This window comes from Rousettus aegyptiacus, unplaced genomic scaffold (assembly GCF_014176215.1).
Source record: "Rousettus aegyptiacus isolate mRouAeg1 unplaced genomic scaffold, mRouAeg1.p scaffold_m13_p_2, whole genome shotgun sequence".
Taxonomy (NCBI): domain Eukaryota; kingdom Metazoa; phylum Chordata; class Mammalia; order Chiroptera; family Pteropodidae; genus Rousettus; species Rousettus aegyptiacus.
The window spans coordinates 157711298-157737276 of record NW_023416295.1 but is presented as its reverse complement, the minus strand read 5'-3'; the positions used below and the strand labels follow the sequence as shown (position 1 = coordinate 157737276).

The 25979-nt window shown below is 33.2% G+C and overlaps 1 protein-coding gene and 1 non-coding gene across 20 annotated transcripts in view; one reads left to right on the top strand and one right to left on the bottom strand.

The window, feature by feature from the left end:
• Positions 1-116: 116 nt before the first annotated feature.
• The window catches only part of VEZT (vezatin, adherens junctions transmembrane protein), a 56802-nt gene continuing 30939 nt past the window's right edge, over positions 117-25979 (bottom strand). For 8 of the 19 annotated variants that reach the window (XM_016162775.2, XM_016162779.2, XM_016162785.2 and 5 more), the window contains 9 exons: positions 25309-25484; positions 23187-23462; positions 20450-20599; positions 18885-19032; positions 16002-16333; positions 13356-13549; positions 10956-11056; positions 9625-9832; positions 117-6468 (listed from right to left, as the gene is read on the bottom strand). In XM_016162775.2, coding sequence (XP_016018261.2) covers positions 5945-6468; positions 9625-9832; positions 10956-11056; positions 13356-13549; positions 16002-16333; positions 18885-19032; positions 20450-20599; positions 23187-23462; positions 25309-25484 — 2109 coding nt within the window. In that variant the 3' untranslated portion in view covers positions 117-5944. The other 11 variants (XM_016162773.2, XM_016162778.2, XM_036237232.1 and 8 more) reach the window with 7 other exon arrangements.
• Positions 12950-13054, top strand: LOC118614461. The gene has a single exon (XR_004956061.1). It is a non-coding gene; the product is annotated as a U6 spliceosomal RNA (small nuclear RNA).

Genomic DNA, 25979 nt, shown 5'->3' with positions numbered 1-25979 from the left:
TGAGTAGAATCGCTTTCCTCCCACAAATACTCCAAGAGAATTTTTCTTCTTTTACTACCAACCAGAGTTCAGCATCATGACTATCTGTTCTCTAATACCAGTCTCAACTCAAGAAACTGTTTTGGATTATTTATTTTTTTAAATGAATATTGTATCATAACTCCCAGTAAGTGAATGACTGAAAGTTGACTATGATAGTCATAAAACAAACAGACTGATTTTCCAATTACCCTGTATATTAAGGAAGAGTCAGTCAACATATGATTATTAAAACATAATCAGCCTGTAGGTAAAACTAAGTTGTTAAATGCTAGGATATCCCCTTCCAGACAGATTCGAATTTTACTTACAAACATTAGAACATGCAAATTTCATGTTTATTTTTCATTCGAGAGAAAAATCATCATGCTTGATAACTTAACATATTAAATGATAGTTTAAACATGCAAAATATAGAATGACAGTGGGAATTTAGTCATTCAAATATCTGTCAGTATCATCAGATCTAACACTAATAACTTTTGGCAAGATTTTAACATACAATTAACTGAATAAAAATAAAAATACTGTCTTAAAAACCTGCATAATTAAAGAATAAATTATTTGAGGTATAATTTCCCAGAGTCTAAAAACTTTATTACTTCTCAGTTCTCTATGATGTCAATAATGAGTTTTCTTATTTTCCAGGGCTCAACCTACTTCATGTTTTGGAAGTGAAAATATATTTCTCTAAAAACAAAACCAAAACAACAACAAAATACAGCCTCACCAAAGGAATTCTTAGCAGCATGTGGTAGCCAATTCAAATAGAAAGTAGTATACAAAATGCTGATTTGAGTGAACTGGTTTTAATTGGAGCCCAAAACTTAGAGGATAGAAATACAGATAAGTATGAAAAGAAAGTATGTTGGGTTTTTTTTGTACAGTAATAGTTCTTCTAATTTGAGAGCAGGTATCTAATCTAGTAACTTCACTCATTTTCAAGACGGCCATGAAATAGGTATTGAAGTAAGAGATGTCACAAAAATCCATGCACTCAAGTATAATCCAGCTTTTTAGGTCTTTACTGAGTCAATTTACTCTTACTTTATACATTATTGTAGCTGTCTTAGTCACTTTGCTTCCAAAAACCAAAGCAGACTAGGAGCATCATGAAGATGGAGACAGGCTATTGCTACAGGCACACTTAAGCGAGCAGTAATAAAAATCGAAGGAATAAGAGCTATTAGAAACAAAGACAAGAAAACAAAAAAAGCACAGCAGAATGAAGTCTTTTAGTCAAGGGGCATGTAGTTCTCAATGCCTAATTAGTCTATCAGAGTATAATAAAAAAAAAATTGTTAATGATGACCATTTTGACATCAAAAAAGATTAAAATGTATTCCATATATCATTTAAGATAGCAATGTATATATTAAGTTTTTAAAATATTTCTTTCAGAAATTATTCCAAAAAAATTTAATGCTTAGAGGTTTAAGCTCAATAGAAAACTGGGATATCTAGAATGACTCATTCCCCAAATAATTCAGTTAGCCATTTCTTACTAAATTAGCCATGCATATTTAGTCTTAAACCAATAGTTCTAAAATATAAATTTTGGTGAACAGAATGGACGTCACATTTACAGTGCTGTAAGTTTTAATTCTCTGTACTATACTAGGAACAATTATTAAGAACAAAATGTTTAACGTTTTCCTAAAAAATACACAATGATTTAAACAAAGACGATAGTCAACTTTTCTTTTATAGCTAAATTCATTAATGGAGAGTCCTAGAAATATCAATATATAAAAACTGAATTAATACTTCAAATATATGGGAACACATAATCAACCCTGCATTTTTTTTTTTTAGCAAGTTTTTAGTAAAGAACTAAGAGGCAAACGAAAGTATGCAGCCAAACAGGTACCACAAAATCCATGCACTTTACCGACAGAAAAGCCCCTTAGCCTTCTTTCAGTCTACTTACTCTTATTTTAGACACAATTCTAGCAAGGCTGGCAATCCTGTTTCTCAGTCCACAGCAGATTAGAAGCAGCAAATTAGGGGCCTAGTGCAGGAGGCAAGCACACAAGACAGCAGCAAAAAGTGATAGCTGATTACAAGGGAAGACAGAGAAACTGTGAAGAACAGACATAACTCAAAAAAGCATAGTAATGCAGGATCACATAGTAAAGGGGCATTATATATCTCAGTAACCGCTTGAGAGTCTATTTCTGGTTATCACTCCATGACGGGAATTGATGTTCTTAAAGATGACAAAGAAAAAGTTAAAATTAAATCCTAAACACTAGAAAAAGTAGAGAAGTAGAAAGTACGTTTTAGAAAATTTCCTATTATACTGTTAAAAAAACTGAATGATTAAACGAATTTGCCTCAATTACCTGAAAAATTAACTTATGCTGGTTAGTCATTCATCAATTACAGATAAACGGTTACTGTACCTAGGACACTTTCCCATATTTTCTCTTCTAAAATATTTGTAGCTTCATTTTCTAATATGTGTGAATTGCACATATATGTTCTTATAAACATAATGGGAAGAATAAGTCAATGCTTTGTCTGCTTGTCATTCATTATACGTACTTTAGTTCAAATAATGAGTTAGTTGAGTTAGTCCTTGTCTTGTTTAGGTATTGAAACAATATACTATGATTAAGACAAATCAATTTAACTTTTCTTTCCACATGATTTCTAATACTTTATCAAACTATTTCATTTTACATTACTGATAGTATTTAAGTAAAACTCAGTTACTAGAGTGAAATGACCTCTAGGGTCCCTTCTGATTAACACTCTATTGATTAATAATTTTGTGAAATGTATCAGAACTGAATTCTTTTTATGCTTTAACATTGAAAGTTTTACCACTTTTATTATGTGAATCTGAATATTACTATTTATTTTTTTAAAAATTGAGTTAATTTTTTCATCTATTTTAGTAACATATTTATAACTAGATCTTGTTTTTCAGCCTCAAAGTTTTTATTTTTAATTACCTCAAGAAATGAGATATCAAAACATCATTTAGCAATCTGGAGAATTTGCTGGAAAAACTCTCCATGATGTTATTAGGTCAGCTGTACCTATAGGTTTTAAATGATGGATCTGGGATTTAAATGCATGCCTATCCTTCTGTTAGACTTTTAAACCCATATTCTTAAATTTCGTTAGTAATTTGCTTTAAATGTGATTCTTTTGACTTGCTTGTCCCCAATAACTTCAGAAATCAAATTTGAGTCAATGCATCAGTTCTTAATGAAATACATTCAGACATTGTAAATACAATTAGATTTAATAAGGACTAAATTTATGAAGTCAGATACTACGGACATCTGTGAAAATAAGAAGAGGACTGCAAATCAAAGACCAGCAAGAGTCTGGCCCTAGAGAGTCCAGATACATAGAGTTTTAAATGAAAGCTAAGGAAAAAAAGGATTTAAGATGATAACTGTAGGTAAAGAGTAAAAGTCCCGCCTTCAAGACTGACTTAAATCAATAGCCTCTTTCATGCATTCTTACATTAAGTACTAGATTTAAAACAAACTATGGAACTATTAATATAAAAGCTGTCAGGATATTACTCATTAAAGCAATTATCCTGTCAGAATACTGTTGTAAAATTTGGAAAGCACAGTTACAAGTTTTCCCAGAGAACTTCTTTTGGATATGTGATGGCAGATATTAAAACTAGTCAAAAGCCTGATAAGACAAGGTGAAATATTCTTAGAAAAGTAACAAAAAAGGATACCTACTTATATTACATTGACCTATTTGTTTTCTTTTCTAAGGTATTCATGGCAAGAAGCATAAAGTCCTAGAATGAGGTTCTTAGATTTTACTGGGCATAAACATCACATCAACCTAGGTCGCATTCCAAAATGACTGACTAGGAGGATGGCCCTAAATCTGCATTTTAAAGATAAGACCTCCAATTTATTCTAATATAGGTAGCCCATGAAAAAAATAGAGAAACACTGACCTTACACTATTATGAGAGAAAATTAGGAATTTTCACAAGGAAGGTAACATTTTATCTTGTAAATACTTTCAAAGATGAAAGAAATTTTGAAAACTACATACACCAAAAAAACATTCAATTAAAGTTCCAAGATTCTTGTATTGAGATTTCACCAAGTAGAATTTTCATCAAACTCAGTAACAACTAGTGAACAAAACAGGCCAGACTGAAAGATTAGAAATCCCTGATTAAAATTTGTCTTTCAAAATTAGAAAGTATCACCTTAGAGAGCATTGGATAAAACTGATACAATATATTTTTCTCAAACTTAAAAATAAAATACAAAAATTAAAAATGATCAAACTCTAATTCTAATGTAAGGTTATAGATGAGGTGGAGTGAAAGATCACTAAGTTTTTCCATAGTTACTTATAAATTCAAGGAAAAAAGGAGTTGGCAACTAAATAACTAAAAAAAGTAAACTAAAAGTTATTATTTAAGAATAGTTATAAAACGAGATATTTTCTTCTTGAAATTTGGCTCATTATTTCTAAGTGGTAAACTAGGCCCACTCTTAGGTATTGCTCCTATATGCTTAACTATGGATAAGTCCCAGAATTTTGGCAAATGGCGGACTCACTTATAATACAAAGGATCTCTACCATTTATATAAAGCAGAAACAAGTTTTTCCTCAGGATAAAAAATAAATTTCCTTACATTATTTAAAAAAAAAAATCTCCTTTGATATATGAAAACATACTCACTTGTGCTAAGTTCTAGGAATTCGAATATGTTTCTTAACTCTAAAGATGATCTAAATTCATCATGTAATTTTTTTTCAGGGGCAGCAGCATAAATTGAGTTATTCCTACATTTTCCCCAAATAATGTCTATAAATCCTGTCAGTGCATAGGAGATATAGGTTTCAAAAAATAATATACTCCTGAAAATATCACTATTTGAAAATGTAATCACAACAAAAACCAGATGAGACTAGACAATTTGGAAAGCAACCTCTTTCAAGAGGTAGTTTGTAAATGAAGTATTAAGAAGACAAGGATGCTTTCCAGGAGGAAGCTGACAGGATGCTTCCAAAATCTTATTCAGGTGGAGAGGGCATAGCCTCAGCAAAGAAATCAGCATGGTGACCTGCTTGTGTTAATGGCACCCGTTATCCCTAGGCAAACTGAGAAAAAGAACTTTCTGCTGAGTTGGGCATGAGGCCTTGGACCACAGGGGTCGCATGGACTTCTCTTTTAGTTGCAAAAAGAACAGAAAAGATAAACACACAAAAAATTAAAAGGGTAATTCCTAAAAGGATACAATGGCTTTCTTTAAAAGATCATTTGGAAATCTTAAAATTAACTACTGAATACACTTATGAACAAGGAAACATAAGAAACAAGTCATAAACCAAGTACTTTTGAAACTACTTTTTAGTTCCAAACCCCAGTACACATCAATTGCATGAACTCATTGTTTTTTTTATTCAGAACCTGTATCTTTGTTTTAAGACTTGGTATAAACAAAAATAAAATACAAACAACTTGTTATTAACATAATAGCTGTAGTTATTAACTGTGAGAATACAGTAAAAAGGAGTCATACTAAATGTAAATGTTCTTGCAACAGAATTATCCCAGTCATTTTATGGTATCAAATTCTGGCAAGAAATGATAAATTCATTTGTTATTAAAAGTACTTAAAGAATTTCCAAGATCAATTGGTTGTGCTGCAAATAAAACAGCAGTTTATTCAAAAGAGCCCTTACCTTTCTCTTATTTTCCTAAAAGATCTGCCATACAGGTAACTACTATTTTGGATCAGTTGTTCAAACCAGGGTTCTTCCCATAAATTCACATCTTAGCTTTATATATAGTAAACTTACACTCATTTCCCCTTTCCAGTGGAATATCTAGTCTTGAAGCTAAAATACTTTCATAAAAGGAACAATTTAAAATCCTTCATGTAAATCTTCGTTCTTACTTTTCTTCTACCTCATTTTTATTTTCTTGTATTAGTAGTTCTTCCTCTTCATCACCAAAAGTCTGTTCCTGCATAGTGGTAAAGGACAGAGATCTAGCAGCCACTTCGGCAGCGAGGCCAGCAGTGAAGGTAAAATCCGGTGACAGCTGCAGCCGCGCCAGCCTCTGCTTAATGGAGGGCTGTGACGAGTCCCTGGGAGTCAGATGTGCAGCGGCCAGGCCACCAACAACTGCCTGCTGAGAGTCCTCCTCATTGTCACATTGGTAACACATTCTTTCTTCGGCTCCTTGCAGGAAGACTTCATTTGCAGAACTGTCTTTACTTTTACCATCTAGAGGGTTTTCACATAAATATTCAGTCCTACTACTTATTCCACTGTCAGTTGTGGAGGGTTTACTGTTTTCTTCTTCAGTATCATTTTTACCAATTTTTATCATTTTCCCCATATCTGAATCCATTGATGGTTCTGAATTACTTATGGGTTCCACTGGGTCTACAGGAGACAAGGATTTCAACACAGCTTCGAAGGAGAAAAATAAAAAAAAGGAAGAAAGAAAAAAAAAATAACTAAGGACCCAGCAATAATATAAACTCATAGTTTCTTTTCTTATAAAGAACAATAAAGGCTAAATAAAACTTTCTAGTAAAATCAATGTAAATTTATAAATCCAGAAAACCTTATGAGATAAAATGCCCCCAAAATAATATGAGATGGGGTTTTAATGAAGACTTTAAAACATCTCACATATTCTCTTATTCAAAATATTAAAGTGGTGGTTCTCAAAGTGTGGTCCCTGAACTAACAGCATTACCTAGGAATTTGGTAGAAATTCATATTCTTAGGCCCTACCCCAGACCCACTCGATTGGAAACTGGGAGTGGAGACCAGTTATGTTTCACAAGCCTTCCACTTTGTTCTGATGCATACTAAATTTTGAAGACCATTGCATTAAAGAATAAGCAGCATGGTTTTCATTGATAATATATCAGATACAGGGCCTAAAAGTAATCTAGATTATAATTGTATCTTCAACACATATATATTTACAAAAACAGCATGAAAAACAAATGCAACATACAATCGGACTTACTTGCCAACCACCTAAAAAGACCCTGATGAAAGTAAAGCCATAACTTCTACACACTTTATAATGCCACATAAAAATATAAAATAAAATCTGCATTCAAGATCAACTACTGTACAAAGCATAATACATAAATATGATATATATCCATACGGTAGAAGTTGTCCTTTCAAGGAAAATGAAGTTTTATTTAGCCCCTCTTGATGTTAGTAGGCAGTGGGTTGCTTGCTAGGCAGTCTCTCCTCCCAGTATGAGGGGTTAGTACAATACAATATGTTATGAAGCATGGCAGAAGACAAAAAAAGCACGTCTTGACGATCTGGCGTTTATTTAAAAAGTAATTTTGTAAAATGTGTCCATTTTCAAGAAACAGATCCCTAAGCTGCAGTATCTCCACTAGAGAAGCAGCAACAACAGAAAAAAATGGCCACAGCAGGTTCCAGTGTAGAGTTTCCCTCTCTAATTCCATTCGGACTTTACCCCTGTAGGCAGAGATGAAAACAACTCTGGAAGATGTACTGAACATTTTCATGGGAAAAGCATTTTATGGTATCAGCAGCTTTTTACTTATTTTCACAAACTAAAGCAGCATTATTGCTCTTTCAAATGTAAACTATCAAAAGCACATACCTGGAAAAGAGACACATCTGTCATCGTTTTATCTTTGCCCGTACTGTCAATAGGATAATTTTAAAGCTACATGATGAAATACTAAACAATAAAAAAGGATATAAATTTATATACAATGCTATTTTCAGTCTTCATGTGCAGTTTTAATCTATAAGTTTTCTAGTTCTTAAAGAATGCAACATATATTAAAAGTTGATTTGATATTCCTAATTACAGCTAATTAAATGGGGGGGATATAATCCGTGTAATGAGTCAACTGACGTGTGTTAACACTGTGCTAGAATATAAGACTCTGGGAATGTAGGGATTTTTGTCTCTTGCTTTATGTGTTAGGGATACGGCAGTAAACGGTGCCTTAATAATTACTGGTTGAATGAATAATTTGCTGAATGAATACTGTGGAAGATAACAAAGCCCTTAAGGAGACTATAATTTAATTACAAAAACAAACAAACAAAAAATCAAATGCACAGAAAAACAATAGTGCCTAAAACCTAATACTCTTAATCTCTGATTTATGTAGGCCCGATATATAAACAAGCAGATGACAGGACTTCATGTCACTACAGTGCCCCTGCGGGGTGAGGGTCTGCAGTGACAGGAAGGGCAGCAGGGCTGGAGTCGTCAGAGGAGTCATCAGAGGAGGAGTCACAGAGGAGAGAGGCTGACTGGGAGAGAGGACAGCTTGATGGAGAAGACAGAATTCTTGGTAAAGGAATCAGCATGAATGTTTTTCATAAATAAAAACAGTAAGTGTGTAGAGATATAGTCTAATTAGATAAATATAACTAGAGGAAGATATCTATACTAGAAATAGTGGGAAATATAATTGGATATGATGAACTCATATGATGGATGGGCTTGCAACCAGGAAAAGGTTAGATTTAAAATAATAAAAAAGAGGGTGCCAATGTAGGTTTTTGAGATAAAGAGCCATTATCAATGTGCTATTTGAGAAAAATCTGGAAGGCGTTTGCAAGGACAGAAGCTATCTTAGAAGCTTAGAAGCTATCTTCTAAGCATAGCCTGCAAGAAGGTACTGAAAATGGAAGTCAGCTAAGAGGCTATTATAATATGTGAGTATAATCTAATGAAAGGCACCAATGGGAAGAGGAATGATAAAATCAAGAAATGTACAAGGGAAAATGGTAGGGCTCCTAAGAGAAGAAAAGAGAATCTTGAGGAACTTTCCAGAAGTATAGGTAATCTATATATTTCTAATAAAACAAACAAACAAAAAAGGCAAAGAAGACAGTTGATTTTGAGGCTCCACATATATACTCTAAAATGAAAGGGAAGTGCCACTCTTTACTTTCTGAGAAATCCAAAATTAATTCAACTAAGAATTAACTAGTTTGATACTGTCAAGTACTAAGCTTTCCCGCCATTCCCCGCCATTCCCCGCCTGCCTCCCATGAAGTTTAACTAAAAAAGGGTGGGAAACATAAAGAAGTTTAAGACCAATCTTCAGTATTACCAGTCGCCCAACTTTGTCCAAATCCAAGTATGGAGACTGCGCGCACAAGCACCTCCTCTGCTCCCATCTATTAAAGTGCTCAAATTCTTTAACCTTAATGATGTAGCTAAGTAGCCTAGGTCTTAATTCATTTGTTTCAATAGTGAAGTTATTAATCTTGTGTTTCACTGAGGTATTTATATCAACATAAAGAGAACAGAGGTTAGTGAAAACACTCTGATTTATTCAATTCACTGCCCATTCCAAAATAAATTTAGTAAAAAATCAAATAACTGATGAAAAGTATGATTTCATATTCCCAGTGATTATATACCTACTCTTTTACTGATCAAATTGATTTTGTCTGGACGAAAAAGTACTATAATTACTGATGAATCCTTAAAATTATAGCCATAAGAATTCTACAGCTAAAATAAGATTCACAGTTAAAGAAAAAAGAATCCCTTATATTGAAATAGCCTTTTACTCTGAAGTCAGTCCTTACCATGATCACTAAATAGAAGTTGCTTCCACTTTTGCCTTTCTGCCTCCGATGCTTTGAATCCCAGCACAGATTTTAATTCTTGGAGTACCCTCTTGGATTCTTCCTGCTCATGCTTCTGTCTCTCTCTGTCTTCTTGAGACAAGTAATAAAAATCATCTTTTATGATATCATTGTCCATATCTATATCATCTACATAAGCTTCTAATTCCTGAAAATGAATAAAAGAAAAAGCACTTTACTGGAAGCAGACAATTTTCCAGTAGTATTCATTTACTTGTACCGGGCTGGTGGTCTGGGGAGGTGGTCAGGTATGCTTAGTCTTCTTGTGGTAGACATTTGTGGTGCTTTCGGCTTCCCAGGAAGTTTGAACACTACACATAGGATTGGGGAACACCTCGTCAATGGGTCTCTATATCGCCACGGCACGGGGCAGGAACTTTCCTTGCCCAGCTTCCTTTGCAGTTATGGTTCAAGTAAACGGCTCGGGATTCTCTAATTAGATGTACCTGGATCAAATCTGATTCAGAAGTTATAAAAGAAGCAGGCATCTTGAGGAATCCATTCTGGTAAGGATGGTGGCAGATCAAGGTGCCAGAGTCAGAAGTTCTGAAGGTAGCATTCATGGAGCAAGTGGCAATGTCTGTACCCAGTGACTTAGCAATGATGTTGCTACTGAAGCAGTTCTTTTGAGTGATTTTAGCTTTTTACCCCAGCCTGGTTCAAGCCTGATTATCTGGCCCTCTGAAATATTCTCTCATCTATCCAATGTTTTAAGAAATTTTTCTTGTTTGTTGGTCTCTCTTTGCAATTAAGAATACTGAATAGACTGTATGACCTCAGGAAAAGAAGTTTTCCTTAGGACAAACAAAAGAAATCTTTGTCACTATCTAATGCAATCATTAAAAATTGTTTTTGAAAATGAGGTAATAACATACATGCAGTCAAATGCACAAGATAATTGTACAAGATTTTTACATATGTATTCATACTCGTAACCACCACTCAGATCCTGATAAAAACATTTCCAGCATCCCAGAAGGTACCTTTGCCAAGGCACTAACTTTTTAATGTGTTTAATTACTTTTAAGTGTCTAAGAAATGGACGATTTAAAATAATAAGAAAGTCTACTTATAGATTCAATGGATTAAAACTCAAGGCATAAGAACTAATGATTTGATATAAATTTGGTACATTATCTTGTGATTTTGAGGCTTATTAGAAACATATATTCAACACTTATTCAATTAACCATGTCACTTACAGAGAAAGGTAGGTAAGCTTTGCAAAATAAATTTTCTTTAGGGGAACAAAAAGCACTTTTCAGCCTTACCTGCTCCTCAGGGATTGGATCTTTGTCTGCAATGTGCAGAGTAGGCTGCATCAAAGGTACCACCGTACAGCGTGGGTTTTCACATGCTATTTCAGGCTTGCCTTAAAAAGAAACAATCCACACAGAAATGAGTATCTAATTGACAACCAAGATATAGAACGGTCCATCACCTGAAAACATTTACTTATGTTGCCTCTTTATACCCTATTCCTCCCTCCATATCCAATTCCTAGTAGTCACTGATGTTTTCTGTTCCTAGGATTGTAAAAATTAATTTTGCTGTTTTAAGAATGTCATATAAATGGAATCATATAGTATGTAGTGATTTAAGTTTGGCTTCTTTCAATTAGCATAGTGCATTAGCGACTCCTCCATCTTATTGATATATTAGCAGTTCATTTCTTTTTTATTGCCAAGTAGTATTCCTTTGAATGGATGTAACAATTTATTCACCAGCTGAAGGTCATGAGCTGCTTTCAGTTTTTTAATGAATATGAATAAAGCCATTAGAAACATTTGTGTATAGGTTTTTGTGTGAATATTAAGTTTTTATATCTCTTGGGTGAATATCTAGGAATGATCTTACTGGGTTTTATGATATGTGTATGCTTAATAGTGGGAAAAATTTTAATGAGGAAATGATATTTATATAACCTTAAGGTACTTTTTTCACAAAGCACTTATGAAAGAGAAGAAAGGCTAAAGGAGAATAAAGAGCATGAAAACTAAATGCCATGTGTGATCTGAATCTGGACATTAATGGTTCAGAATAATACCACTGAAGGAATTTATAGACAGGTACACAGAAAGATAAGGCAAATGTGGTAGAATGTTAACAACTGGGGAATCTATGGATGAAGGGTACTTTGAACCGTTCTTGGTATATTCCTGTAATTCTGAAGTATCAACAACAAAAAGATATGGCTAACTAAAGCACCTACTTAAAAACTTCAAACAAACATTTTATTTAAAGTTGTATACCCATGGCCACTATAAGCGTTTTAGTGAGAAAAGTTTGTGAATTGCTTTTATCTTAATTCATATCATTATCACGTATGAGCAAAAGCCACAGATATAGAGCAGAATTAAGAAATGGCTTAAAATTGCCCCAATAATTTGGAGACAGTTTTAACAATCACATTTAAGTGACTAAGATTCAACATCTCAGACTATGCTAAGGGAGGAGTTAGGAGGAACGCATCTTTTAACACTCTATAGTTTTCTGAGTTTCTATTTATAGAAAATGTACTCAAAAGCTCTAGATATTAGTCCTTTCAGAAAGTTTAACATGCAATAAAATTCATGCCTAATAAAATCCTTTCAAACTTATCCTTTGGAGAAAAAAATTACTATTTATATCTGAGATATAATGAAAACCTATTGGTAATATATCAGTAATTAGCATGTTAACATTTCCTTTGGAAAAAAAGTTAATATTTTTACTATCTAAAGACTTATTCAACTTGTTTAAGACATTAAACAGTATTACAGATTTATCTATAAACAAAACAATGACTAATAGAATGATAAAGCATCAGACAATTTCTATATATAAATCTGATTAACCTCATCATAAAAGTCCAAGGGATAAACAGGGTACTGTTTTATAGCACAAATTTAAAAATTAACATGCCAAACATTTACAAGGAAATTAGTAAAATTAGTATAAAATCTGGGTCCAATGAAAGCAGTTCTGCAGAAAGTTTCAATACTGCCTTCTTACCTAGCAGTACAAGGCACTCTGATGTTACCATTAAATAATGGCACCTAATACATTTTATACCCCTAAAAACAAATATGCAGTGCCACCTATGACAGAATTTATATATTGTTTCTAAATGACTAAAATATTTTACTTAAAAGTGAAATTCAATTTCAGGCCCCTGGATATCAAACCCATTATTACCCTGATGGAAAAGAGATTCTGAAGTTCTAAAAATGAATATTATTAAAATCTATCCCTTTGTTTAAGTTTTTAAACACAAGGTACATGTGCTCGCTTCAGCAGGCTGAATACTAAATTTGGAACAATACAGAGAAGATTAGCATGGCTCCTGTGCCAGGATGATATGCAAGTACACGAAGGGGTCCATATCTAAACAAACAAACAAACAAACAAACAAACAAACAAACGAACGAACGAATAAATAAATAAATACATAAATAAATGAAGTATATGATTCAGGGAACTTTCAAATCATATTTATTTTTTATTAATAAAATAAGACCCAAGACTTTATAGTCAATGTCAATCAGAGCATATAAGTTCAACTTCTTTAGTAAGCTAAGAAAGTTTGTCAAGTCAATCATTATGGAGACAAGAAATAAACCTAATAACGCCCTACCAGAAGGAATAAACATGTCTGGTAAGTGTGTGTAAATGGAATCTCTCATAGGCACCTTTTTTATCTGTATTTCTTCGTAGCAGTTTGTCCACTTGAGAAATGGCCTCTTCCCAGCAATTGTTGCTCGCTTGAACATGGGGCTGAATCAACTTTAATTTCTGTTCCAGGATCTGATAAGCTTCTGACACTAGTTCTTGTGTTTCTTTAGTACAAACAAGCTTTTCGAGTTCATCTTCAAGAATTATTACCCTGAGTAATAAAGAAAAACGGTTTTATCATATAGATTTCTAAAAATATTACATGGAAAATTTATAATTTATAAGACTTATTTAAGAAATAAGCTTATAAGATGAAAAAAATTTTAGAGATGGAAGGTGATGATGGTGGTACAACAATGTCTATGTACTTAACTGCCACTAACTGTACACGTAAAAATGGTTAAATGGTAAATTTTATGTTATGTATATTTTACCAATTTTTTAAAAGCTTATAAACAATATCATATATTCAACAAATATTTCTTACATACATACTAGGCATTTTATGAACTGAAAGATAAATTAAACCTATCTCCTACTTAGAAGAAATTTATAACTCAATCAGGGAAATCAGATATACATATAAATATAATATCATAAAAAGTTATAACTAACATTTTATTTCCATTTTACAGATGAAGAATTAAGTCCAGAGAGTTGAAGAAACTTGCCCAGAGTCATACTGTTGGTAAGCTGTAAAACTGGGTTAATTTAGGCACAAAAGGATAATATTGCTGAGAGAAAAAGATAATGTTATAAGAATTCAAAGGGGAGGAAGTTACTATTGGCGATGGTACAGACAGAGAACAGCCAAGGAAGAGAGACATTTGAGGTAGCATTGAAGGATGGATAAAATTTGAGCATGTAAAAAAGATGAACAAGGTCATTCTAGATGGAAGACAGGAAAAGGCAATTTATACAGTTTGGCTGGGTTGAAGGAAAAGGAACAAGAAATAAAGACAGAAAAGCAGACTGTAGTTAGGAATGGAAAACTCTACAGTTTTTATACAGACTTCAGTCTAAGCATCTACACTCTGAAGCCAGTGCAGATTTTCGGTTAAATGAGAAAACAAATACTTGCTTCAGAAACAACCTAACGGTGAGCATTCTGGAGGCAGGAAAAACAGTTAAAGGGTTGATGCCCTCGTGTAGGCAAATGAGAATGAGACAGAAGAGTGAAACACAAAACAATTTTTTAGATAACACTTTTAAAAGTTGCGGTAGCAGTGCTATAGAGCAGATCAGATATGATGGTTAGTGACTAGTACACACTTTAGTTAAAATATTTTGAAAAGTGATGTTTAGTATAATTCATTTTCAAACAGGAAACATATTTCCCATCATAATTCACAAGGCAAGGCACAAAGATCCTCTTTCATTTTCCTGTCCATCTAGTGAAGCACTCTTCCTTCCCTGAGTCATCTTCCCTAATTCTAATGTATTCCATTCTGCTCTGTATGTTTCTGATTTTCTTGCCAAAAGTTACTTATTCAGAGACTCTAGCTTTGCCTAATAAACCTTTCCACTGAAATCTGGTTTTCCTCTACGATGTTGCCATCCACTCAAGCAGAGATTGCCTTACCTCCCACGTTCCCTGTGGGAGACAGGGCTCAGTCAGGTTAGCATTCACCTGCTTTCTTAGAATAGCTACAGACCACTAGAACATCCCTGCCTCATAGCTTTTTAATTTTTTCACTATGCCCTAACCTTTACATCAGCCTAACATACCTATGTCAGATCTTGAACTGATGGGTAAAAATTTATCTTCTCAAAATGTCTTTATGACCTTAATTTCCTATCCTTGTACATCACATCCTTCTTCACTCCAGTAGACTAGCCTTTTGATTCTACTGAGACTTTTCAAGAACTTTTGACCCATTTTTTTATCTTACAAAGTTGACTGCTGCCCTCCCACTTCTCCTTCTTGCCTGGTAGCCAGGGTCAAGTACACAAACTATAATCTTATCAACTCATTAAATTCCTATGACCTTCCTGATTACCAACACAATATGAACCCGGCCATTCATTTGATCCAGTACTATACTATAAGTATCTGTTACAGGAAAATTTTGCTGGAATAACTGGAACTTACATTTTACCAAGGCAAAGTACCAACAATATCATGCAAAGTATAAGATCAACAAATATAAACTATGGACCCTACATCTTACTGTTCAACAAGCTTGTTCTATGTTACCAAAAAAAAAAAAAAAAAAAAAAGGCCTAATCTGCTGTGATCTATTTAGAAAAATAGCAATATACTATTATTCAACTACATATAACATTAACTCTTATAATTTCCTGTTCCAGTGCTGGCAGATATTTCTCTTAGCTTGCAGGTTCCAGTTTAAGAGCCCTACTTAGAGAACAAGATCATTCCTCATAAACTTCACTGCAGCTCTCAAATAAACATCTGCTTTTGTACTATCTTCCTAGGTTTTGTAGAATTCAGGAAAAGAAAAAACTATAAATGACTCCCCCAAATTATAGTACCTACAAATCACTGTTTCTCTGCTACATTTGTAGCTATAAACCATCCTTCATGCTGCATGGCTCAATTTTCCTGCTTCTTTCTAGCTAGGACACAAGCCAACAACCACAGTGGCACAAAAATGAAGCCTGCTAATCACAGGGACATTTCCTTATATGGCTTCGAAACTTACTCATTCAGTAATGCTTTCAGATGGAGCTGCAAGCTGCGTACTGCTGTGTGAACGTTATTCAGTTCTCTTGACTTCTGTTGAGTTTTGGATAAACGCTGGGGTACTGACTGGTGCTGAGTTTCAAAGTACCGATAGAACTCATAGCTGCGCTTAAGCTCTTCCAAGCAGGCAGAATGAGCATGAGGTAGACCCTGAGTCACATCAGATACAATACGATGAGGCAAAAGTGCTGGGGTAAGTAAGGGTCCAGGAGGTGCATTAGCTGTAGAAAGTAACAGGGCTAACCGTCTGAAGAACTCTGAACTCTGTGCCACCCAGAGTTGGAACAAAACCTTAAAAAAAAAAAGGGGGGGAGGATTAGATCAAAGTACATATTTAACTTTTGGTTTACTTTTTCTCTTTGCTGCTTATACTTAAGCAGAAAATACAATTCAGGATTTAACAAACTTTTAAAAACAACATATTGAAAGCATAAGGAAACAGGGAAATCACTGAGATAGCCTGATAACAAAAAATAATTTTAAAAGGAAATGAAAAAGTATGACCATAGTCTTTCTCCAAATCCTTCTTAAAGAATAGCTATTACCACTTTTGGTACCCATTATACAACAAGCCCTCCGGTAGGTATTTTGTCTCTCTTCTCATCTAATCTAACACCCTGCAGGACAGGTATGGTAACCCTTTTTAACAGATGAGGTTTTAAGTTCAAAGAAGGTCAAATGGCTAATCAGTGTCAGGGCTAAAATATAAGCCAGTTCTGCTTGGTTCCAAAGTCCCTGCTTATTCTTCATTAAGAATATCTCCCAAATTGTCCTTTGAAAATAACTTTTTCCATTATAGAGTAAAGTATGGCCATGGTATTAAATTTGGAAGTAAATGGAATTATTTCTCTAAAATGCTACAAGTAGTTATTGGTATCTTAGTATGTTCTCCCAGAAACAGAGTTGTAGCTATACAGTATCTGCATTTATATATGCTGGTTATTTCACTAGTTTTAACAGAAATTTTTCCAAGTTTTTATAAAATCTTCATAAGCAAGTTGTAGTTGCTACACAATGGTTCACCATGTGGATTTACCATAATTCATAAATCATAATTCATGCAACCATTCCTTTATTGCTGCATAGTTAGGCTGTGTTCCATTTTTCACTATTCTAAACAAACCTAAAAAGCAACCTGGTACATAAAGCTTTACTATATTTGGAATCATTTCCTTAAGAAAGATTTGCAGAAGCAGAATTACTGATTCAAAGCATGTATCATGTTTAAGGTTCTCTGTGTGTCCAACTGCACTCTGAAACACCTTTAGGGAGCTAAGGAAACCTGTAAGAAAACCTGCAGCAGCTTGGGTAAGTGATGATGGCAGCTCGGACTAGGATGGTGGGAAGGGACATGGGAAAAAGTAGATGAGTTTAAACTATATGTTGAAGTTACAACTGATATAAAAATCTGACAGACTGGATGTGAGGGGTAAAAAGATGGATAAGATGGATGTTGCCTAGGTGTCTTCTAATTTAATAAGTTGTGTGGTGCCATTTATTGAGATGGGTTAGAATGAGGGTAAGAATAAGCGAAAGCAAATTTCAAGTAACAGTAAGGAAAAATAAACAGGAAATTTAAACATTTACATGGATCCGAAAATTTTAAAGATGTAGAAGTTTATAGTCTCAAAACAAAATGGACCTTGATAAAGATGCTGCCAACTACACTCGTACTAATTTTCACAGTATTAAGTGAAGTTTTAAAGACTAGAAACAAAGAAATATCAGTTTGCTAAATAAATACTGAAAAGGAATTTAAAGATGTTTGATCTCTTAAAAATACTACTGGAATCTTACTGCATACACTTTTGTAACGCGCTAACGTATGTTTTTCTACATTATTTTTTTCCTACTACCAACTCCAAAACGGTTCATCAAATGAAAGTACCACAAATCCTAGCAATCTCATATTACGGAACTCAAATAATTTGTTTCCAATATTTGCTGCCATAGTAATATCATGAGCATACTTTGAGTATATCTTTGGTTACTTCCTGAAACGGATCTGCAAGGTTAAAATTGCTGGAGTAAAAGGTATACACCTTTGTGAATATTAGTGTTCACTGCTCAAGTGAAGCAGTTTATATTTTTATAGCTAGTGTAAATAATAAATAATACCAACTTTCAATATCCTTGGCAAAATCTTTACTTATTATTTTCATCTGCATTTCTTTCATTACTAATAAAATTGAAAGTTTTGTATTTATTGGCCATTTCTATTTCTTGTTTTGCGAACTAGCAGTTCACACACCTGATCTATCCTCTGTAGGTTTTATACCTTAGTGCTCTTTATATAGAAAGAATTCAAGCCCTTTGTTGTAAATCACTGCATTTTTATCTGAGCCTGTTTACATTTAAAGTACATAGCATTTGAAGTTTAGAAGTTTAATTCTTATGTTTTCAAATATAATCTTTTATATGGTTTTTCATATGTGAAAAAAATTCTTGTCCTAAACAAGAATTTTAGAAATTTTCCAAGGGAAGATGCAGGTCTTGTAAGTTCTTTACTCATGTTTATTGAAACAAATGTCTAGTAAATAAAATGACTTACTCTGGTTTCCTATTAAAGTAAACTCATTTATCTCCAAACTCTAATTTAAGATAAGAAATACTTATGGTAAGAATTTTAAATATTTTGATATCAAACTATAAGGATCTTCTATTCAGTCTTCGTGATGTTCTCCACTTTTAAAGGCACAGCATCAGAAAAGCTATTACAATAATGGTATTCAGTAAACAGTGAAAGGGAAGAGGTGCACCATTTATGGTCAGAAAGCACCGGCACGACCCAAACACACCGAGCTTTTCTTCTGCCCTTCCTTCCCTTCCACGAATGGATTACCTTCAATGCAGGCAGGCTGAAGCCATCTGTAAGGTTATGTGCTTCTTCTTCTGAAATCTGCTCTTCACTAAGTCCAAGGCCCAGCTCCTTAAAAGGCACCACACAGATGTAGTTGGTTACATTGTCACTCTCAGAGTTCAGGGGGTAGGTTAAATTAGGTTAAGGCAATCAACAAAGCCTTTTCATTAAAGCATATGCTCAATAAATAGTCACCGACTGAATAACTACTTGACATTCACATGCCACACTGTCTTGTCTCTATTTTTTCCCATTATCTATACTTCCATCTACTTGGAACGCAGACTCTTATATCCTTAGGCCAACTCCTTCCTACCAATTCCTTGATGGTCAACTCAGGTGCCTTCTCTGACTGCACAGGCCAAATACACTGTCCCACTATGTTAGAAGGCACAACTATTTATGAACTAACTATATTATGAAAACCAGCTTATCTATTGACTATATTAAAAAGTCTTTTATAAGTAAATAGTACAAGTTTTTACTCTGTCTTCATAGCCCACAACAGGCAGGTATTTAGGCAGTAGGGGAACTAAATGAACAAGTTCCTGACTAAAATTGAAATGCTTTCTCTCAATTTCCAAAGAGATAGTAGTATATAGTAAATATATATAGAAAGAAAAAGTTTTAGTCATAAGTCCCATTCAAGACACAATTTTACCTCTTTCAGTTGTGTAACACTGAGTAAATCACACTTAAAATGGAGATTATATATAGTCTTCTCATAAAGTGGAGATAAGAAAATTTATCTGGAAAAAATTTGTATAAAGATATACCGATAGGGTATAAAGTGCTATAAACTTTAAGCATACTGAAGGTATAGTCTTTGCATTCCATTTACTTTTAATTTATTTATGAATCTTAACTAAAATAAAGATCTTATAAACCTTCATTTCCAGACTAACAGAATTAATTTCCTGATTTAGAAAATTTAAGTGACTTATTGTCAGGTAGTCTTTGAGTACTTATTATAAGCCAGATAATGTTTAAGCACCTTATATGTACTAACTCATTTGACTGCAACAAAAACACGGTCAGGAGATTATGTTATTATTGCCATTTTAAAAATAAAGCAAATACAAAGAGTTAGAAACCTGCTTAAAGTTACCGTGGCAGTAACATACAGCCAAAATTTAAATGTAGCCAATCTGACTCTAGAGCCTCTATTTTTTTGAAAGGGGAAGGATTTCCTGTTTCCAGTTTATTTCCACATCATGACACAAATCTGCCACGTTCAGTAATTTAAAAAAATGTAAGACCTAGTAAAGTTAGGTTCTTTAGACTTTATTCTTTGGATCAGTAAATGGAGGGCCTTCAAGTTTTTTCTTTGTTAAACATGAACTACATGAGAGCAGAAGAACTATCTTCCTGTCTGTTATTGTTGGTCCCCTTGGAATGCATTTCAAGTTTTAAAATAGAAGTGATAATGAAAATTAGCTTCAAAATAGGCAATCTGTTTATAGTTAACTTTTATAGGATGCAACTATAATATCTATATTTGGGACCCCCAAAACATTGCTATTCTTACATATAGAAGAAAAGGATATTTTTTCAGCATATATAGGGTCGCTAGCCTTGCTGCTTGAAAGTTGGCTCTTACAGTTCTGTAGACAGCTTTCCGAAGACCGATGAGATGCTGACTGGGATGCTGTCCAGCTTTATTAAATGAGCAAGCAGCACTGACCCTGTCAAGCAAACTTGAAAAGTAAAATGTGATACAACTGTACAGGTGTTCTAAAGTTTTTGTTTCCTAAATCCATAATTCTATTAAAATTAGAAAAAAATTCCTTTTTTATGTTTTCATTAAAAAATTATTATAAATATCCCAACTCGGGTCTCATAAATAGCCATTTCCCTGATACATATATAGCCACCAGAAAAAAAGACAAATGAAAACTTAAAATCTTAAAGAGTAAAGGCTTCCTCTTATATAGGGAAACAAAGAATTTTAATTGAAATATAGTAGAAATACAGAAATATTTATGTTAAGAAATTGTAACTTTTTTATATAGATACACTACTTGCTAGAATATACTAAACTGGTACTGTACATTTAGTTTTAAAAACCTGTATCTACAATAAATATGAAAGTCTTAATTATAAACACTTTCACATTCTTAATATCTGTTTACATATGTTCGTCAATCATATTCTTGGTTACTTGCACAGAACAATACAGAAGTGCATTCTGTACATTCATAAAAAATGACTTACCCACCTGCTGCCACTGGCACTTACCTACTCAAAATGAAGTAGGGGAACGCAGAAAGATAACAGGACCAGTGGCCAACAGGGGAATGCAAGTAGAAAGGCAAAGTAAGGGTTACTATGCAGTAGCAAAGCTACTCTCTAAACTGTTCAAGAAGAAGCACATTTCATAGCACTTCCCAAAAGATAAATGAGGAATACCTATTTGTAACAATGACATATAGCATATTTGCTTTTATAAGTGATGTTAATAATGATTAGGTATTACATAGGTATCGGATACTAGTTTTTTTTCCCCCACTTAACCAGTAACCTCTCCTAATAACAAAATATTGGAATTTATAAATTTCTTACACTAAAACTAAAATTTTTTAAACAAGACATCTAACTCAAAACTTTAAAAATGTTAAACCAAACTAAAATATATTCAGGCATTAATAACCTATATATAAAAAAAGAGGACAATGACTAACAGGCTTATTTTAAAATAAGGGAATGAAGTAGAGAAGAGTTAAATTATTTGCTAGAGAGGACAAATTGTAGAAGAACAAAAGCACTCATTTTTAACACATGGCACTATTGTTTGTGATCCATTTTACTTACTAAATGCATTTTAAAAACTAAAAATATTATGATTCAAGATTTATTATTCCTCATAATTTTTTTCAATCAATTATTCTGTTAGCTGAAGACAAGTGAAGCACAATTTTTCCCAGCATTTCCTCTGCCTGTCTGCATCTGAATAGATGCCTATTCTATACATATTGGTAAAAATTGGCCAATGACAAAAGGTAGAGAATCCTCTATACATGCCTAAACATTAACTGGACACATACCCACTTTAGTTAACCAGTCAGTCCTCTCAATAAGGTCCTGTGCAATCCAAGAACGAAAAGTAGCTTTTACTGACTCTTAGGGTGTTTTTTAACTTGACACTCAAACCACTTAATATTCGCTAAACTCTATCATCAAGAAGTGGTCTTTAACTATAATGGAAAGACAAATATTAACAGACACTGAGGACTCTTCCATTTTGAACAGAGCACAAAGAGAATAAAATCTCTTATGTTTTGGGAGTGTTTAAATACTGTTCTAGAACACAACAGAGCGAGAATGAGATGACTGCTGGAGGTTCTTCCACTTCCCTCTTTCATGATTTTCCAGATACAGCTAATTGAGAGCAATAATTATTCTTCGCCATATACTTACTTTCTTCCATCTATTGATAGCAAGGTTATATGTTACATAAATTATTAAATATATGACAGAACAGCTGTCATCTGTTAGTGTTTAGCTGGCAGCCTAGTGTATTAGAAACAAGCTCTAGAGTCCGATGGAATGGACTCCAACATTTGCTCTACCGTTTATAATTGTACGCCTTTAGCTGTATGCAAAATTGCCTAGCATAGTACATGGAACATAATTGGTGCTCAATAAATACAACTTTCCTTTTATTAATAGAATAAATAGCCTATTTAGCCTGTAGCTTAATACATTTACAACTAGACTGGTGAATATTCAATTTCCCATGGGACTGTGAAACATCATTAATTTGTATATTCTGAGAGTAAGTTATATAAATGTCTAATCATCATGTTTACACCTGAAACTAATATAATAATGTATGTCAACTATATTAAAAAATTTTTTGAAACAAAAAAGAGTATTATTAATACATGACAAGATTTTTCAAAATAAATTCATGTCAGATATATCTGTCATTTAAATTGACGAGAGAAAGCACCTGACAGGGAGTAAAGGGAACAAGCATTCATTGGGTAACTTTGCATGCTAGGTTCAATGTTATTCTCTTTCTATATATTATCTCATATAATCACATGGTCAACAGAAATATCTCAAAGCACTATGGTTTCTCAAAGTAGATAAACAGAATCATACCACATGTTAAATCTAGCATATAATGTATATATTTCTTCAATCAGCAGTTAATAAACTTGAGTATGTGGTAAACAGAAGCTTACTTTTTTCTGTCAATGCAGCACAGAAAAATAAGTAATAAATTTAACTATGTAGCAGAAAAGAACTATTTAAAAACAAAATGAAAAATGAACTCACAGTGTAAATCCTCTGGAAATGACTTCAGTTTCTTGTATGAGACGTAAAGCTTTTCTCACAAGGTTAGTAAAAGCTCGGCTACTTGTTGCTGTATCTTCCAAACGGACAATGTATTTTTTTAGGGTTACTTGTAGTTTGCCTGTCCTCCATAATCTCAAAGCTCTTATGATCAGATAAACAAACAGAATCACTCCCCATACCAGCCAGGAAGATAAAATCCACCAAGTGGGAAGCATAATGAGCAAACTAATGAAGGCAAATAGCATTGAGACATCCCTATAACAGAGAAACCAAGAAAATGATATCCATAAGATTAGAGAAAGATGAGTTACTTTTATCAGTAATTTAGGTTTACTAAAACAGATAAAATGCTAGCTTCTCTGTAATATATATCTTAAAAAATATATTTAAAAAATTATGTGAAATTATTAAAAAATATCTAGCAACCAAACAATGGTGCAGAGGTATTAAAATCTGAGCTAACAAGTTTAGGTAAAGAACATAAGAAATAGGTGTCTTCTCAAATGAATTTTTTTTTTTAAGATATGAACTCTTTAACCTAAAAACAAATTAAAAACCCAATTTTACAATTTAAAAATCTAATCTTAGGAATTTAAAAGTGAAAATACTTTAATTTTATTAATTTTAAATATTAAAATATTTTAATATTCAAATATATTATGAATTCCTTTCCCCTAAAATCGGACTTTAATTATTTGAATAGAAACGCATATTTCAATAAAATAAAAACATTTTTATGATTAGAAATAATATATGCTTGATGAGTAATTATTTCAAATAAAGTCATCTAATTTTAGATAACCATCATGAATTTGGAATACGCATATCTATACTGCAGTTCATGATATGGACAAGCAATGTACTCTTACACTGCTTTAACTGAAGTAAAAATTTAAATGAAAAATTACAAACCCACAGGTTAATATACATCTTTTAAGCAATGAAGGCTTTGGTGAAAATGTGTATATATAAGAAAGAGTCATATAGGGGAGAGGTATCTGAAAAACAACATCAATACTTGAAGATGGTTATAGTCAAATCACACAAAATCAAACGTAAGAAAGCTTCTTAATAAATATTTGCCTGCCCTAATTTCCCTTAGAGTCTTTTACTTTTAAACAACTCTAGTAATATCATAAAGCAAAATCTCATTGAATACTTATATGCTTAATCACCTTTGTGGCTAAAAACCTGAAAGTTGTAAAATTCTTAAAACCTCTGGTTCCTTCTAGTAAGTAGCTCTTTAAGCTCTTATATTTTTAAAGGATAAGATGCTTTACTTCATCATGATGATGTCTGAGTGATACAGATCTGGAAAACACACTTCGCTGTCTGTTACAATATGAAGCAGTTGTCAGTGCGATGGGAAAGACAGGTGAATTCAGAACACTGAGGGCAATGAATGTAATTGCTGTATGACTTGAACAGTTTGAGCAATGACTTAGCTTATTTAATAAACTCACACTTGAACAGGTAGAGGACATTAACAGTTCTGTATATATAATTCCTTCTTACTATTCTTCTTTTTTTTTTTTTTTAAAAACAGATTATGGCCTGTGACTTCATTAAACCCAAATATTTGAAGTGGTCAAAAAGTTTAAGGACAGTCTGAGTCGTCAGACTATGTTTCCTATGATCTCTTCTCAGCCAACAAACCAAGAGGTGACTGTTAACTTCCATGTCCCATTCTACCCTTGTTGTCTCTATAGTGTGATTATGATATAATCTATTAACTGCAAAAAAACCCCACGAAGAACTGCCTAGGCCTGCATTTACACAAGTACAAAGGTACATGGCTAAGAGGTTCTTTTTGGTACATGTTACACCTGTTTGTTGGGCTGTTAAACACAGAACTAATTATACTTAGTTGAAAGTACATAAAAATTGAATTGAAATTTTTTCCCAGCTTCACTTTAAATAGTATTTACTTTAGAAAGGTACTTAAAAACAAAAAAAAGAAAAAAACCCTGGTATATCATTACATTAATTACAATGCAAAATGTGTGGAATGTTTACAATGCCTTTATAATGGATAGCATGTTAGATTTCCTCTGCTCTTACTCTCTATATAAGCAAAGGATAGATGTTTTCTGGACAGTACCAAATGTTAGGGGTTGCCAGGGAGCGAAGTGTTGGAAGGTGTCCATTTTCCTGTTGTTGAGGTTGCCCTGCAGACAGGATACTGGGATCAAGCAGCTCAATCAGCTCCACATCCTCTTGTAACAGGACTTCCTGTTGCAGGATGGTATGCAGTGAGTCGAGTCGGAATCCAATATCCTTGCCATTAAAAGACCGGAAGAGAGGTATTAATACATACATTATTTTGTATTAAATGCTAAACTCTTAATGTGCTAATAAAATTTAGAAGTGTTTATTTTCAGTATAGACTCTAAGAAGAAGGAACAACAGTCTAATCTATCTTCAGGATGATGTATGGGGTTTTCACTGCAAATGTGAGACAATAAAGACTGAGGTGGACATTACTGAGCCACCAGATATGAAATGTAAATGTTTAATAAAGAGATTTAAAGTAATTATAGATTAATAAGCCTGCCTAGTTAAGCCCAATTAAATTAAATTAACTAAATTGCTGAAACACAACATGGAAAATATAATCTTATAATATAGGATGCTGTTCCTGGATACTGTAACAATATAGCTAATATCTAAGGATTATGTCAGTGGGATCAAGGCCTTCAAAAAATGGACACTCAGATATTAAAAATACGTCATTAAGGAATGTAATGCAAAACCATACTAACACGTGCAGAG